The sequence below is a fragment of the Danio aesculapii genome, chromosome 19 (assembly GCF_903798145.1).
Source record: "Danio aesculapii chromosome 19, fDanAes4.1, whole genome shotgun sequence".
Classification (NCBI taxonomy): domain Eukaryota; kingdom Metazoa; phylum Chordata; class Actinopteri; order Cypriniformes; family Danionidae; genus Danio; species Danio aesculapii.
In genome coordinates this window covers 18,731,044-18,745,586 of record NC_079453.1, presented here as the reverse complement: position 1 = coordinate 18,745,586, position 14,543 = coordinate 18,731,044, and the positions used below count along the sequence as shown (strand labels likewise).

Below are 14,543 nucleotides of genomic sequence, written 5' to 3'. Positions count from 1 at the left end.
TTCAAAAGAGTGTTACTGCATATACTGTAACTGTTATATAGTTTTTAATATTTCGATCTTATTATTAAAGTGCTTCTAAATTAAATTTAATCTTATTATCAAAAACATATGTATATTTATATGTATTTACGTTTGTATTATGTCATCTTTTTATCAAATTACAAAAACTAATTACCGCTTATGAAAGGTGTTTCCAACACAGTGTCCATGGGCAGGACAGTAAATTTGACATTGTTCTCTATTCTGGCTGCCACTATCAGTCTCAAACATTTTTTTTTCTGTTTCTGAATGTCTTGATATCGTTGAGCAACACTAGCGATAAGCAATAATATTGTTTTATGAAGGATGTTATATACACTACTGTTCAAAGGTAAACAATATTATGACTATAATAAAATGTTAATTAATATTATTTATACAGTGTATTGATATAATTCTCTTACTTTTTAAAAATATGCAGTTTATACCAGTGATGACAGAAAAGTCATCAGTCACTTTCAGAAATAATTCTAATATGCTAATTTGGTGGTGAAGAAACATTTTTTTTTGTTGCTGCTTAAAATGTTTGTGAAAACTCATTCTTTCTTTGTTTTACATATATATATTTATTTAATACAAAGTTCAAATGAAAAGTATTTTGATACACTTCTGTTTTTCTAACATCTGTCTCTCTGGTTTGTATAGGTGCAACATTCAGGAGTATATCTGGAACAAGGGCTCCAGGTGTGAATCAGTCATTTCAGATTTCCAAGTGATGTGTATAGCCGTGGGTGGAGCCGCCATCATGTTGCTTCTCCTCTTCATGGTTATAGTGTTTTTCTCCAAGAGGCTGCATTTGCTTAAGACTGAAAACAGACGACTTCGCAAGCACAGGTGAAATGCACACATAAACACAAGACTGATGACACTTGCTGGACTTTTCGTTTCACATTTAACAGTTTGAATGTTACTCGCGGCGAGCTGATACATTAGCATGCATACAGTAGTACTTTCTGGATTACAATAAAATGTACAGTGTTAACAAGGGCTTTGAACACAGTGATATCACCCTTCTTTGCTGCAAGTAGGCCAATCTGACTGTGCAACACAAGAGAGAGAGAGAGTGACCTATATTCTGTGCAGCCAAAGGCATTTAAACAGTCCAAGAGAGGGGTGAGATGGAGTGCATAGAAGTGGAAGAGATAAAAGGAAGCGAGCATAGTGAAGAACACAAGATGACAACAGTGGAAAGGGATTGTAAGTTTGAGTTTTTACTGTCCAGGAGGTGCATCTGCTGTAGCATATTTGTGGTCATATAATTCTAGTTTAAGTTTTCTCTTTTAAATGCACTGAAAAACATCTCTCCTGTGAGATGGTGAGAGTTTAGGGGTTGAAGACCTCATAGAATTGAAATTGGATGGCTTATTGCTCAGGTATGTTTGCTGTAAGATCATCCACAGTGGTGTAAAAAAGTGTTTGCCCCCTTACTGAGTTCTTTTTGCATTTTTGTCATGCTTTAATGTTTCGAATCATCACACAATTTAAATATTAGTCAAAAACAACACAAGTAAACACATCATGTAGTTTTGAAATTTATTCATTCGTTTTCTTTTCGGCTTAGTCCTTTATTAATCAGAGGTCACCACAGCGAAATGATCTGCCAACTTATCCAGCATATGTTTCACACAGCGGATGCCCTTCCAGCTGCAACCCAACACTGGGAAACACTCATAAACTCTTACATTCACACACATACACTTTGGCCAATTTAGCTTATTTAATTCACCTATACTGCATGGGTGCATCCGAAACCGCATACTGTACTTCCATACTGTATAGTACGCTAAAATCAGTATGCGAGCCGAGTAGTATGTCCGAATTCATAGAATTCGAAAATCAGTATGCGAGAAGTACCAGGATGACTTATTACTTCCGGCGAGATTCTGAAGTGCACATCCCATGCACGTTGCACTGTTCCATGATGCCCCGCGAGAGAATTCATGAATGGGAGTGAAGCGACGCAACTGACGCAGGTAGATCACGTGACTATAACAAAATGGCAGATATAGTACGCCCGAATTCCATTCATACTTTTCACATTCATACTCTATAGAATGTACTTGACTAACAGCCGAGTAGTACGTTTAAATTCAAATGCAGTACCTACTGAGTAGTAGGCAGTTTCAGACGCAGCCCATCCCTACTGAAAATAACAGCTTAAACCAGCCTAGGCTGGTTGGTTGGTTTAAGCTGGTTGACCAGCCTGGTTTTAGAGGGGTTTTGGCCATTTTCAGGCTGGTTTCCAGCCATTTCTAGCCTGTTCCTAGCTGGTCAGGCTGGAAGATGACCAGCTAAAACCAGCTTGACCAGCCGAGCCAGGCTGGGAGCCCAGCCAAAACCAGCTATGTCCAGCTTAAACCAGGCTGGTCAAGCTGGTTTTAGATGGTTTTAGCTGGTCATTTTCCAGCCTGAAACCGGAGCACCCGGAGAAAACCCATGCGAACATGGGGAGAACATGTAAACTCCACAGAGAAATGCCAACTGACCCAGCAGGGGCTTGAACCAGTGACCTTCTTGCTGTGAGACGGTCGCGCCACCATGTTGCCCATTAGTGTTGAAATGAAGGTTTTGATTATTAAGTGAAAACAAAATACAAAGGCCTGTGTAAAAAAGTGGTTTAAGTGCTGTTAAGGTATTTGTAGAGTTTTTCTTTTTCGTTAAATAATATTATATAGAATTATTGTACACCATTTGTGTGTGTATGTGTGTATATATATATATATATATATATATAGTTGAAGTCAGAATTATTGGCCCCCCTGTTTATTTTTTCCCCAATTTCTGTTTAACGGAGAGAAGATTTCATCAACACATTTCTGAACATAATATTTTTAATAACTCATTTCTAATAACTAATTTATTTTATCTTTGCCATGATGACAGTAAATAATATTTGACTAGATATTTTTCAAGACTTCTATACAGCTTAAAGTGACATTTAAAGGCTTAACTAGGTTAATTAGGTTAACTAGGCAGGTTAGGGTATTTAGGCAAGTTATTATGTAACGATGGTTTGTTCTGTAGACTATCGAAAAAATATAGCTTAAAGGGGCTAATAATTTTTACCTCAAAATATTTTTTCAAAAATTAAAAACTGCTTTTATTCTAGCCAACAAACAAAACAAATAAGACTTTCTCCAGAAGAAAGTTAAACATCATTTGGAAAATATTTAAAAAAGAAAAAAAAATCAAATGGGGGCTAATAATTCTGACTTCAACTGTATATATATATATTTATATATATTATATATATATATATATATATATATATATATATATATATATATATATATATATATATATATATATATATATATATATATATATATATATATATATATATATGTGTGTATATCATATATATATATATATAGGTGTGTGTGTGTGTACACTACCTGACACAAGTCTTGTCGCCTATCCAAGTTTTAGAAACAACGAATAATAACTTGACTTCTAGTTGATCATTTGGTACCAGAAGTGGTTTATATGAAAGACGAAGACCTCTAGATTATGCTTATTTTACCAAAATAAAATATGATCATGCCTTGATTTTTAATTATTTAATTAGGGCAGTAAGGTCTGACTTTGCTTAGACAAAAGTCTTGTCACTTAACAGAAATAATGTACAGTATATATAAAGTCATGGTGCAGTGGAAAAAGAATTAATATTGTGTATGACTCCCATGAGCTTGGAGGACTGCATTCATACATCTCTGCAAAGACTCAATTAACTTAATTAGGTAATCTGGAATGGCAAAGAAAGTGTTCTTGCAGGACTCTCAGAGTTCATCAAGATTCTTTAGATTCATCTTCAATGCCTCCTCCATCGTACCACAGACATGCTCAATAATATTCATATCTGGGGACTAGGCTCATTCTACACTACCCTCCTGCCTGCTTCACTTGCTGGAATGTGTACACTGTCTGAAATATTGTTATTGCATTTTATTCTGTTGTCTTCATCAATGTTAAGTTGTTTTGGCACAATCTACATTGTAAAATAGAAATAAAAGATGATCTAAAATTCAACTGAACTGAATAAGATAAGACGATTCATTATATTGTCTTCACAAAACATAGTATTTTTAAGATATCCTCAAAATATATGACAAAAAAACTGCAGGTACTTTTTGAATTGTTATAACTAATCATCTTGCAGGCAGCATAGTGGCTCTGTGGTTAGCACTGTCACTGCACAGCAAGAACATCGCCGGTTTCTGACTGGGCCAGTTGGCATTTTTGTGTGGAGTTTGTCTATTGTTCCCGAGGGTTTCCTTCGGGTTTTCCCCACAGTCCAAAGACATATAGGGGATTTAGGTAAAACAAAAATCATCCATAGTGTGTGAGTGCGAGAGTGTATGGGTGTTTCCCAGTACTGGGTTGCGGCTGGAAGGGCATCTGCTGCATAAAAATGATCTTGTATTGAATGTTACTTCAGTTCTACTTTGAGTATGAATTCAATAATATGCAATAAAAGACTCAGATGCACTGTAAAAGGACTGGTTTCTCTCCTGAGAGGGTTTTGTTGGACCTTAGAACTGTGCATGAATTATGAGCTTCTATAACTTCTGATTGAAGCTACGTGTGACCTAACTGAACTCCTTTCACCAAATTAAGCATAACAACTAAAGGGTATAAATCAAACTTTTTTCTTAGTCATGTTTATTCATTTCAAAGAGTACATGCAACAATATTCAAATACTATTATTGTTTTATTGTTAAATACACTGAGCAGCTTTGTAAAGGGCAAAGAGCCAATCGCCATTCACACACTTGAATGCTTTATCTTCCATGCCATCCTTGCAATACTTATTGTACCACAGTGAGCTAAATCTGTATATTAAAGCAGTGTTAAAATTACACTACATCTTCTTTTCTTTCTTTCTTTCTTTCTTTCTTTCTTTCTTTCTTTTTCTTTCTTTCGGTCCTTCTTTTCACTTCATGTATACGTATCAGTATAGTCTACTACAACAATGTTTCTAACATTCAGGCAACTCGTTCACATTAAGTCCCAATAAGCTTTTCTATGTAGTCATATCTTGTTTTCTCTCTGTCTTTCAGTAAGTACCGTCCAAAGTTGGAGCAGCACATTGATAACTTCTCGCTGTCCACTGTCGCAGAGGGCTCTCAGGCAAACGTAAGGACACTGTGTGACACCCCGACTAACCTCCCCCATGCCCGTGCTTTGGCTTACTATGATAACATTGTGTGTCAGGTAACTTTTCCTCTCCTCTCTTCCCCTCTGTTTTCCACCATGCATGAGAACTGGAGGTATAAATTATTCACTCCGTCTTGATTTATGTGGTATATTCTTCTTTTCTGCTTCACGTGTGGATGATCACGCTTTTCCACTGTCATCATCATTATCATCATAATGAGAAATTCTCTTCATGCGTCTCTTTTCTGTGATTGTTGTCATTTACTCACATGCTCCCGAGGTCATGTGAGGTACTGCAGGCTGCATGAAGCATTGCGGAAACTGGATTATTTAATGTGGTTCCAAACATACTGATCATATTAGTTAGCGGTTGTGAAGCAGGGTTGGGCAATCAGTGCAATGTTTTTCAAACAGCCATACTTAAACTGCAGTTTTGGTCCTGTTCTTGCACAGGACACAGTGAAACCAGTACATTTACATGGACAACTTTATTCTGAAGTTTACTCACATTTTACTCATCCTCAAGTGGTTCGAAGCATTCATGAGTTTCTTTATTCTGTTGAACACAAAAGATGATATTTTGAAGAATGTTGGAAGCATAATAGGAAAAAATATGATATGGAAGACCAACATTTTTCAAAATATCTTCAATTGCATTCAACAGAAGGACAAAACAACAAGTTTGGAAATGATTGAAGACTTTTCATTTTTGGGTGAACTATCACTTTACGACAATACTCTGATTTAAATAATCAACCATGTGAACAGACATGTTTGATTACCTTAATCCGGCTAAAGTCATACGTGCCATGTACTTTATTGATTTATCAAGCTAGAGGTGCTGTATGTAAATTTGATACCCAGTGGATGAACTAGGTTTGTATGCCTGGTTCAAAACACACGCAAGCGCAGGTTGCCAGATTGACGACATCAACAGGAGCAAGCCTGACTGGCCAGCCTAAAGGCTGATTTAAGTTGTGTTCTAAATAAAAGCATCTGCAGCGAGAAAAAAGATAGAGCCTCCTCCATTCTGCTTCTTTACTTTCTTTTTACTTTACTCCTTTACATTCGTGCAAGTAAGTAAAGGAGTACCTCACCTCACAGCCAGAAGGTCGCTGGTTCGAGCCTTGGCTGGGTCAGTTGGCATTTCTCTGTGGAGTTTGCATGTTCTCCCTATGTTGGTGCAGGTTTCCTCCAGGTGCTCTGTTTCCCCCACAATTCCAAAGACACGTGTTACAGGTGAATTGGGTAAGCTAAATTGTCTGTAGTGTGAATGAGTGTTTCCCAGTGATGGTTTGCAGCTAGAAGGGCATCTGCTGCATAAAAACATATGCTGAATAAATTGGCGATGGTGACCCCAGATTAATAAAGAGACTAAGCCGAAAAGAAAATGAATGAATGAATGAAACAGTTTCATGGATGAGGATACAGTGGAAACTCACTCCACTGAAGACGTCCATTAGCCTAACTATTTCTAAATTCAGTTCTAATTTTCAGAAAACAAATAAATGAACAATAATAATAAAGTGTGCTCAAAAAACAGAGTTATATCCAAATACACGTCCTATGCAACCTATGGTGATGCACACGTCTCCAAAAATGGAGACAGGTGGACAAATCTAGGCATGTCCCAATCAAGTTTTTTGCCCTCGAGTCTGAGTCTGAGTGATTTGATTTTGACTGTCTACCGAAACCCGATCCGATACTTCTACAATACATGAAAAAATTATAAAAAAGAGTGAAGAAACAGATCCAGGATGTTCCTTATTTTTATTTAATTCACCTTATTTTAACATTAAACCCTTTTTGTTTGTTGTGTTAAATGCAGCATTTTCCTTTCCACCTCTTGCAATCCTAAGTTTACATACAGTATCTCACAGTTTGCTATGGCACTGTTGTCGTCATCAACTTTATAATACCTCCAGACCGCAAACATTCTCGCGATTTCTGCTCCAAGCTGCTTCCTTGTTCTACTTTGCCGGCATTTAACCAATAGCCTCTCTGCAACAAAGTGGTCATGCCGCACACGTTGCTGTTTTTGTGTGAAGTCAGGAAAGAGGTAGATAGATGTGTTAAAAAATTATGAGAATATATATACATTTATATTTGAGTCCTGATTGGGAGGTAACATCCGATTCCGATCGAGTCTGAAACTGCGTGATTGGGCCCGATTTCCAATCACATGATCAGGTCTGGACATCCCTAGACAAATCTAAATTTGTTTTTATTAAAACAAATATAAATATCCATATAATAAATAATATGGCTAATAATAATAACATTATACAAATGCAAATTGTCATAAACTGAAAAAAGCACCCCGAGGGGAAGACGGCATGGAGGTAGTGTTTTTTTATATTTATGTAGAAAGTAATAATTTTGTAACATTTTAATCTTTTAAATTTTTTTTTTTTCATATGTAAAGATATTTGTGCATTGCTGTACATCCTGTGTGTATTAAGTAATGTGTAAGCATTTTGGACTCGCATAGGCACTCAGCTAATGCACTCTGAGCTGGACTTTAGATCAGCTTTTAGTTGGTCAAAGGCACTGTCTATTTCAGTTCCTCAAAGTAGCAACGCGCCAACAATATGCCTTAATACATCTCCTTTTTGTACCGATACACCCATAAGTCCACAAAGCGGATTTGCTATTTGAAAAATGTGGTGCAAAACGTGAAAATTACAGTTGAGCTGGTCTGAAAACAGCAACAAATCATTCGAAACGTGTCTTGCGCCTTATTGCGCTGGGTATATGATAGGACCCTTTGTGTTCAAACACCACTGAAAAAAGCAGTTTCACATTAATTTTGCCTTTGTGCAACTTCTTCATTAGGAATGTGTGCTCACCTAGACTGCTTTGTGCCTGAGCGCCACCAAGTCATGTTTGCTGTAATTTAAGCAACTTCAGGCATGTGAAAAAGTCCCGTTGATGGACCAGTTTATGACAACACGTAAAACGTGAAACAAAGAAAAAAGTAAATAATAAGATTACTGATGTCCATGTAAATGCGCACTAATGGAATGGAATGCTAAGGCTGAGGTTAATTGAGAGGGCATGATGAGGCAGTATTAGAAGTGTGTCACTAGAGTAATCCTCTCTCGCCACCCCACTCCTTAGAAAACCATGAGCAGATACACGTGGGAATATAAACCCAAAGAAGATCCCTGCAGTGAGGTAAGACTCAAACTGACCTCTTCCTGATGCGCTTCCCTTCCCTGCTAATTCAAATCAAATGCTTTAATCCTGTAGTTTCATTATTACCTACCTCGGAAAGTACAATGTCTTAGTAAAATCACACTTTTTCCTCTTCTTGAGTCTTTGTTTCTTGTGTAATTAATGTGGCAAAGCAATAATCAATTTAGTGGTTAAAAATAGAGGCGCTTCTTCATTGTAGTTGCTACTGTGAATTTGTAGTTTGCATAGAACCTGCTTCATTTATCTGTTTTTCAGAGAACTTGCAGTGTCACTATCTAGTCCATTTTATGTGTAATTCTTGGGATGCACAAAATATATACCAGAGTTTATCTGTATTTTAAAAAATAATAAAAAATTAATGAATATATATCATTATTACTTAAATTAATAAATGAAATACATGAATATTAAACACATATTTATTTCTAGAAAAATTAAATAACAAAAATCTTGAAAACCCACATAAAAGTGTTAATTACATTACGGTTTGAAAAAAAAGCTGTTGTATAAATGAAATATCACACTCTTAGCAGTGCGATATGGCTGTATATTGGCACTGGTGGGACACGTGCGTTGTATCCCACCAGTGACGATATACAGCCATATTGCAGTACGAGTGTGATATTGCGTTTATACAACAGTTTGACAGTTTAATCATGTATAAAAAAAAGAAAATCAAACACATAGTCTCAAAATCCTTTTGGATGAGGAACTAACTTCTTCCGCCATTCATTCACATCTGCAGCTGATGTCGTCATTTTAGAGGTAGCATTTAAATGATTCTCTAGCGCAGAGATGCCCAAAGTAGGGCCTGCAGGCCAAAGTTGGCCCGTTGTAACCTTTGATTTGGCCCTCTATCACATCTTAGAGAAGAAGTGAGTATGATGTAGAGAGTTGGTACGAAGGTCTTTAACACAGAGATCGTCATTTCTAATTTTACGTAAACTTTTTTGATTGTTTTATCGCTGCACTACAAAACAGCAAACTGAAATTAAAAGTTTCAATTATTCAATTAATGTTGTAAATGAGTCAAGTTTTTTCAAATGTAAAAATTGTCACTCAACGGATAGAGGACTGCAGAAGACATCGGCAAGCAAATCAAGGCAAAAAGTAGAAACAAAACAAAAAATTCTGACAAATGAGATCATGAGAAATGTAGGTTTTGTTTTTATTGTAATAAGTTCATTATTAAATGTAAAAAAAACTATTATTAGTTATTATAAAGCAATGTTTTCTAGGCATTACAAAACATTATTAATAAACTAGGAAATTATCCAACTATATTTATCTTCAGCCCACTAGCCTCAATCAAGTTTGGTTTTTGGTCCTTCATAAGAAAAGGTTTGGGCACCCCTGCTCTAGCGTAATATCTAAAGTTATGACAAAACAGTTGATTTTACTTACATTTTAAGATTATAAGGCTGAACAGCATAAAATGCCATCAGTCTAGAGACATTTCCAAGAGGGGTCTGTATGCAGACCTAGTGCAGTGCAATCTGTGCTGCATCCAATGCTTTTTAATGGGCTCACCTAACCCCACCCCTATCCCTACACCTCACAGTGACGTCACTCGCTCTATTAAATGCATTGTGTCTGACATTGCATCGCTGAGTGATGCAATCGCAGCTTGCATCATAGAGGCTGCATCCAGATACTATTGACATTTCCCAGTATTTCTCTGTTGCAATCGGGACATCACAGTAATTAACCGCGAAAAAGCGAAAGGAAAGCCAAGCAAACACTACCAGACTGTGGTATAAATACAGCACTACAACATACAAAATAGAGAGATCGACTTAGAAAGTCACTTACCTGTTTTATAATGATTTGATCAGATATGGTTTGAAATTCAGTTTTTCTCTTTTATGGACATATTATGCGGTCTTGTCGCCATCTTGTGGTGGACCGTCAATCCTCTTTGCTCTGCTCATTTAGACAGGGTGATGGATGCAGACGCGCTGTATCTCCAAAATTATAAATATTTAAAATAGACACTGTCCTTATAAATAAACTGCATAGTTGCAATCTAAACAACTACATTGTCACCTAAAAAAGCCTTAAAAGTACATTATGTTCTCCAACAGCTGCAGTATTTGACACTGTAGCCTAGACTATAGAATACAAGACATGTCACTCGTATCTATTTAAATGGGGAAAAGTGTAACGGTCAATATGATGAACAAAGGCCCGCCTACTAGTACAGGAGCCAATCATCGATCGCTATATGGTGAATAAAGTCTGCCTTCTAGTACAAGAGCCAATCCTCAATAGACAGACGATACTCTGTGTGAGGGGCTCGGACCAGACATGAGTTTTTGCAGGTTTTGTGTGATGTGGACATTTAGAAATGAAACTAAACAGTTGTTGTTTAATTTTATTGGTGATTCCTGATATGAAATTCAATCGTAAGCTTGGCAAGCGGTTTTGGAGAATTTGATGTTTCCTCATTAAGACAGAATGCCCGAGCATACTGCCCGTGAGGTGTTTCAAAGATGGCCGCCGAGTGAATTGACTTGCCTTACATGGACTTTAACTGTAGTGAGTTAATTTGTCTGCTGACACTCTATGTGGGCAGAGTTATACAGAAGGGTGAGAAGGCTGTATGAGTGCTGTTATTGCAGAATACCACATGGCTATCAGCCAATCAGATTCGAGAACCAGACAGAACTGTTGTACAAAAAAAAGAAATATTTAGAACAAGGTCATAGTCATGAGATACGAGACCTGAGATATAAGAAAAACAAACACTGACTGTTAGAATTTTGAGTGTCAAAATGATAAAACCAATATAATTTGTAATACATGAAATAAATAAAACAGCTGAGTTGTTTGTTTTGTTATTTTACATTTGTATTTACCACTGCGGGCGACACAGTGGTGCAGTGGGTGGCACAATCGCCTCACAGCAAGAAGGTTGCTGGTTCGAGCCTCGACTGGGTCTGTTGGCATTTCTGTGAGGAGGTTGCATGTTCTCCCCGTGTTCGTGTGGGTTTCCTCCGGGTCATCCGGTTTCCCCCACAGTCCAAAGACATGTGCTGTAGGTGAATTGGGTAAGCTAAATTGGCCGCAGTGTGTGTGTGTGTGATTGAGTGTGTATGGTTGTTTCCCAGTGATGGGTTGCAGCTGGAAGGGCTTCCGCTGCGTAAAACATATACTGGATAAATTGGCGGTTTATTCCGCTGTGGTGACCCCAGATTAATAAAGGGACTAAGACGAAAAGAAAATGAATGAATGAATGAATTTAACACTGCTGTTTCTTTAATGTCAGTAGTGATTCACCAAAAAGGACTGCCTATTTAAGAGACAGTTATAGAAAGGGCAGAAACATGAATACTGTTATGGATATTCTTTCTCCCTTCTTGATGTAACCTTTCAAATTAGATTATCACGAATAAATGTTTCCTAGCCTTAAAGCATGTAACATTTGCTCTTTCAAGGAGGTTCAAACTGTGTTGTTATATTGACCTGTTACCCTGCAGTACCCGATGAACCTTGACCTTGTCAGATCCTGTTCTCCAGCACTTTGTTTATTCTGAAGTGAAAACAAAATCTAGATCTATCTTTCGACATATCAGGTTTTTTTTTTTGGTTTTTTATTTCAAACCTCATTCATAGTCCCAGCCCCAAGAGATTTCTTAATGAGAGAGACTCTTTCAAGATTAAAAGTGTTTGACAGATGCAGTGTGCAACAGGGAGGAGAAACAAAGCAAGACTGAGATGAGACAAGAAATGAGGCATGACAGATCGTAGAAGAAAGAGCTACGAAAGTGTCCCTACGTGACTTTGTTTCTTGTGTGTTGTTTACTTGTCTTAGCACCTCCGGGGAGACTTTATTTGACATTTTTCACCCTCTCTTTTGATGATAAGTGCTGTTGTTACACGGTTGATTTCAGAAGCATGCATAAAGTATTCCTTTCTTTCTTGCAGTATGATCAAAAACATAGAATTACGAGTGTCAAAATGATAAGACAAAAATAAATCGTCTTAATTAAATAGAGCTGAATTAAAATGGTATTGCTTATTTACATGTTATGTCTGATTTTAGCAGCATGTGTAAAGTCTTTCTTTTTTTTCCCCTCTTCACGTGCAGTACAATCACTGCCTTTCTGATTTCAGAAAGGGAGATCACAGGTAGAGAATTACCAAAAAGCTTTGTTTCAGTCAACATAAATGTTTTAATGCCTACTATTAGTAATCAAACACATTTATAGCTGTAAATTTTGGATTTAAAACTCCTTGCTCTAATATCTTGCAATTTACATGTAACCACTATGTTTATATTTGTTAATAATACCCCGTGCAAAACAGTAGAAACTGCAGATATCCTTTGAATTTCCTGCTGGTGGATTTCATTTAGCAGTTCATGCTCTGAAGTTTAGTGTCTGAGCTTTGAAAAAAAGTCCGAATTCAGATCTACCTAATTAAGGCCAGGAAGTTTTGTTTATACTATTGTCATCTAGGGACAACAATACACTGTTGGCAAATTTACTAATTTACAGTTACTGTAAAATAACAAATTTGACCTCTTCCCAACAGGGAAACCACCAACAATTAAGAATGCATGATTATATGGTGTCATGGGTTTGCAATCAAAAATGTCTTTTTAATGGAAGTCAATGGTGCAAAACAGCCACCAACATAACGCAAGGGTAGTACAGTACAGTTTAATAATACAGGGTTAATTAACTAAAGTCAAACATTTTAAAACACTGATAAAACTCATAATGTTTTAACATTATGGTATTATTGTCATAAAATAAATAAAAAATCATATTTATTGTCATTTTGATTGTACTGTATGTTTTTTTGTCTTTGAAAATACATTTATATTAATAACATAAAGTCTCAGACCTGCATAATCCATAATTGCACTAATAATAATGGTTTGGAAGAAGTTCAGAAGGTATAGTTCAACAAAACATGACAATTTTCCAATTTCTTCTGTCATGCCATTCCAAATCTCTTTATGTGATCATGCTGTTTTTTTCATACAACAATTTAGGGGCTGTCCTGCTCCAAACACATTAAAAGGAGTATCATTAAAAAGCTCCATTTATGTGTGTGATTGTATGAGTTACTGTAGTAACATTTGAGATGTGTATGCCAGTTGTACAGCAGTGGATGATGTGCACAAATCAAGAAGATGAGTAAAAGTACAGATACCCTAATAAATGATTATTCTACTATAGTTAAGTACCATAGATATTTACATTAGATGTTGCCTACGATGTTGTTGTCTATTGGAAGGAATGCGTCAATAGAGCCGCCATTTTAGTACAGGGTAGCGTTTGAAATAAATGGGACCACCAAGGTGTAGCAGAGGACTGGCCATCCAGAGCCATACAAATGTAAACATTTATACATATATCTACGGGGAGAAAGAATCTCCGTTATAAACGGCTTATGTGAACCATCGAAATCCCCGCGTCTCACTATGTTTACAGGCACCCTTATGTTAATTCAAAACACAATCATACAAGTTTCTGGCACCGCAGCGTCTTGTTGTCATATTTCAGTTACATTGTGTGCTAAATTTATTCAACAAAACTAGCATAAGCCTAGAATTTAGTCAAGGTTGGTGCTACTTTGCCTTTTGGTCAGTACAGTATGTGACTGTATTATCGTCAATAACGTTGCTTGTTTAGTACAAAAGTCAAATAAGATTTGAGGTACCACAGATACTTTTATGTCTTCGATAATACAAGGATGGGCTGGCTCCATACCCCACCAGGTGGGAATGCAGGAAAGTTCACTCCTCTCCTTTCCTTCATTTACATTTGAAGCATCTCCCACAACCCCGTTCACTCACTCTCCTCTTCATCTCACACAGAATGGTCATCTCAAAATATGAATGTTGAAAAATATGAATGCATCTTTTGATCTTAGATCCATCTTTGAGAATTTGATGTCTTGTATTGATTTTTTTAATAAATTGACTGAATAACAATAATTGGCATAATACATATTTACCTGACTATTAAATTGTTATGTCTGAACGCATTCTGCTTACTCTGTAGTTATTTATTTTAGTAGGTTACGCTGTTTCCTTGTTTCTGCACTTCCTGCGTCAGGTCAGTAGACGGACTAAAGTCAGGTTGAGATGGAGCATTGGGCACACTAACTGTATTTTAGGGATCCGACTGACTTT

At 36.6% G+C, this 14,543-nt stretch overlaps 1 protein-coding gene across 4 annotated transcripts in view; it reads left to right on the top strand.

The window, feature by feature from the left end:
* cspg5b (chondroitin sulfate proteoglycan 5b) overlaps positions 1-14,543 on the top strand; it is a 104,367-nt gene that overhangs the window by 38,433 nt on the left and 51,391 nt on the right. For 2 of the 4 annotated variants that reach the window (XM_056479934.1, XM_056479929.1), the window contains exons 3-4: positions 685-873; positions 5,101-5,254. In XM_056479934.1, the coding sequence (XP_056335909.1) occupies positions 685-873; positions 5,101-5,254 (343 nt within the window). Of the gene's footprint in view, positions 1-684; positions 874-5,100; positions 5,255-8,317; positions 8,375-14,543 lie in introns of all 4 variants that reach the window. The other 2 variants (XM_056479930.1, XM_056479931.1) reach the window with 2 other exon arrangements.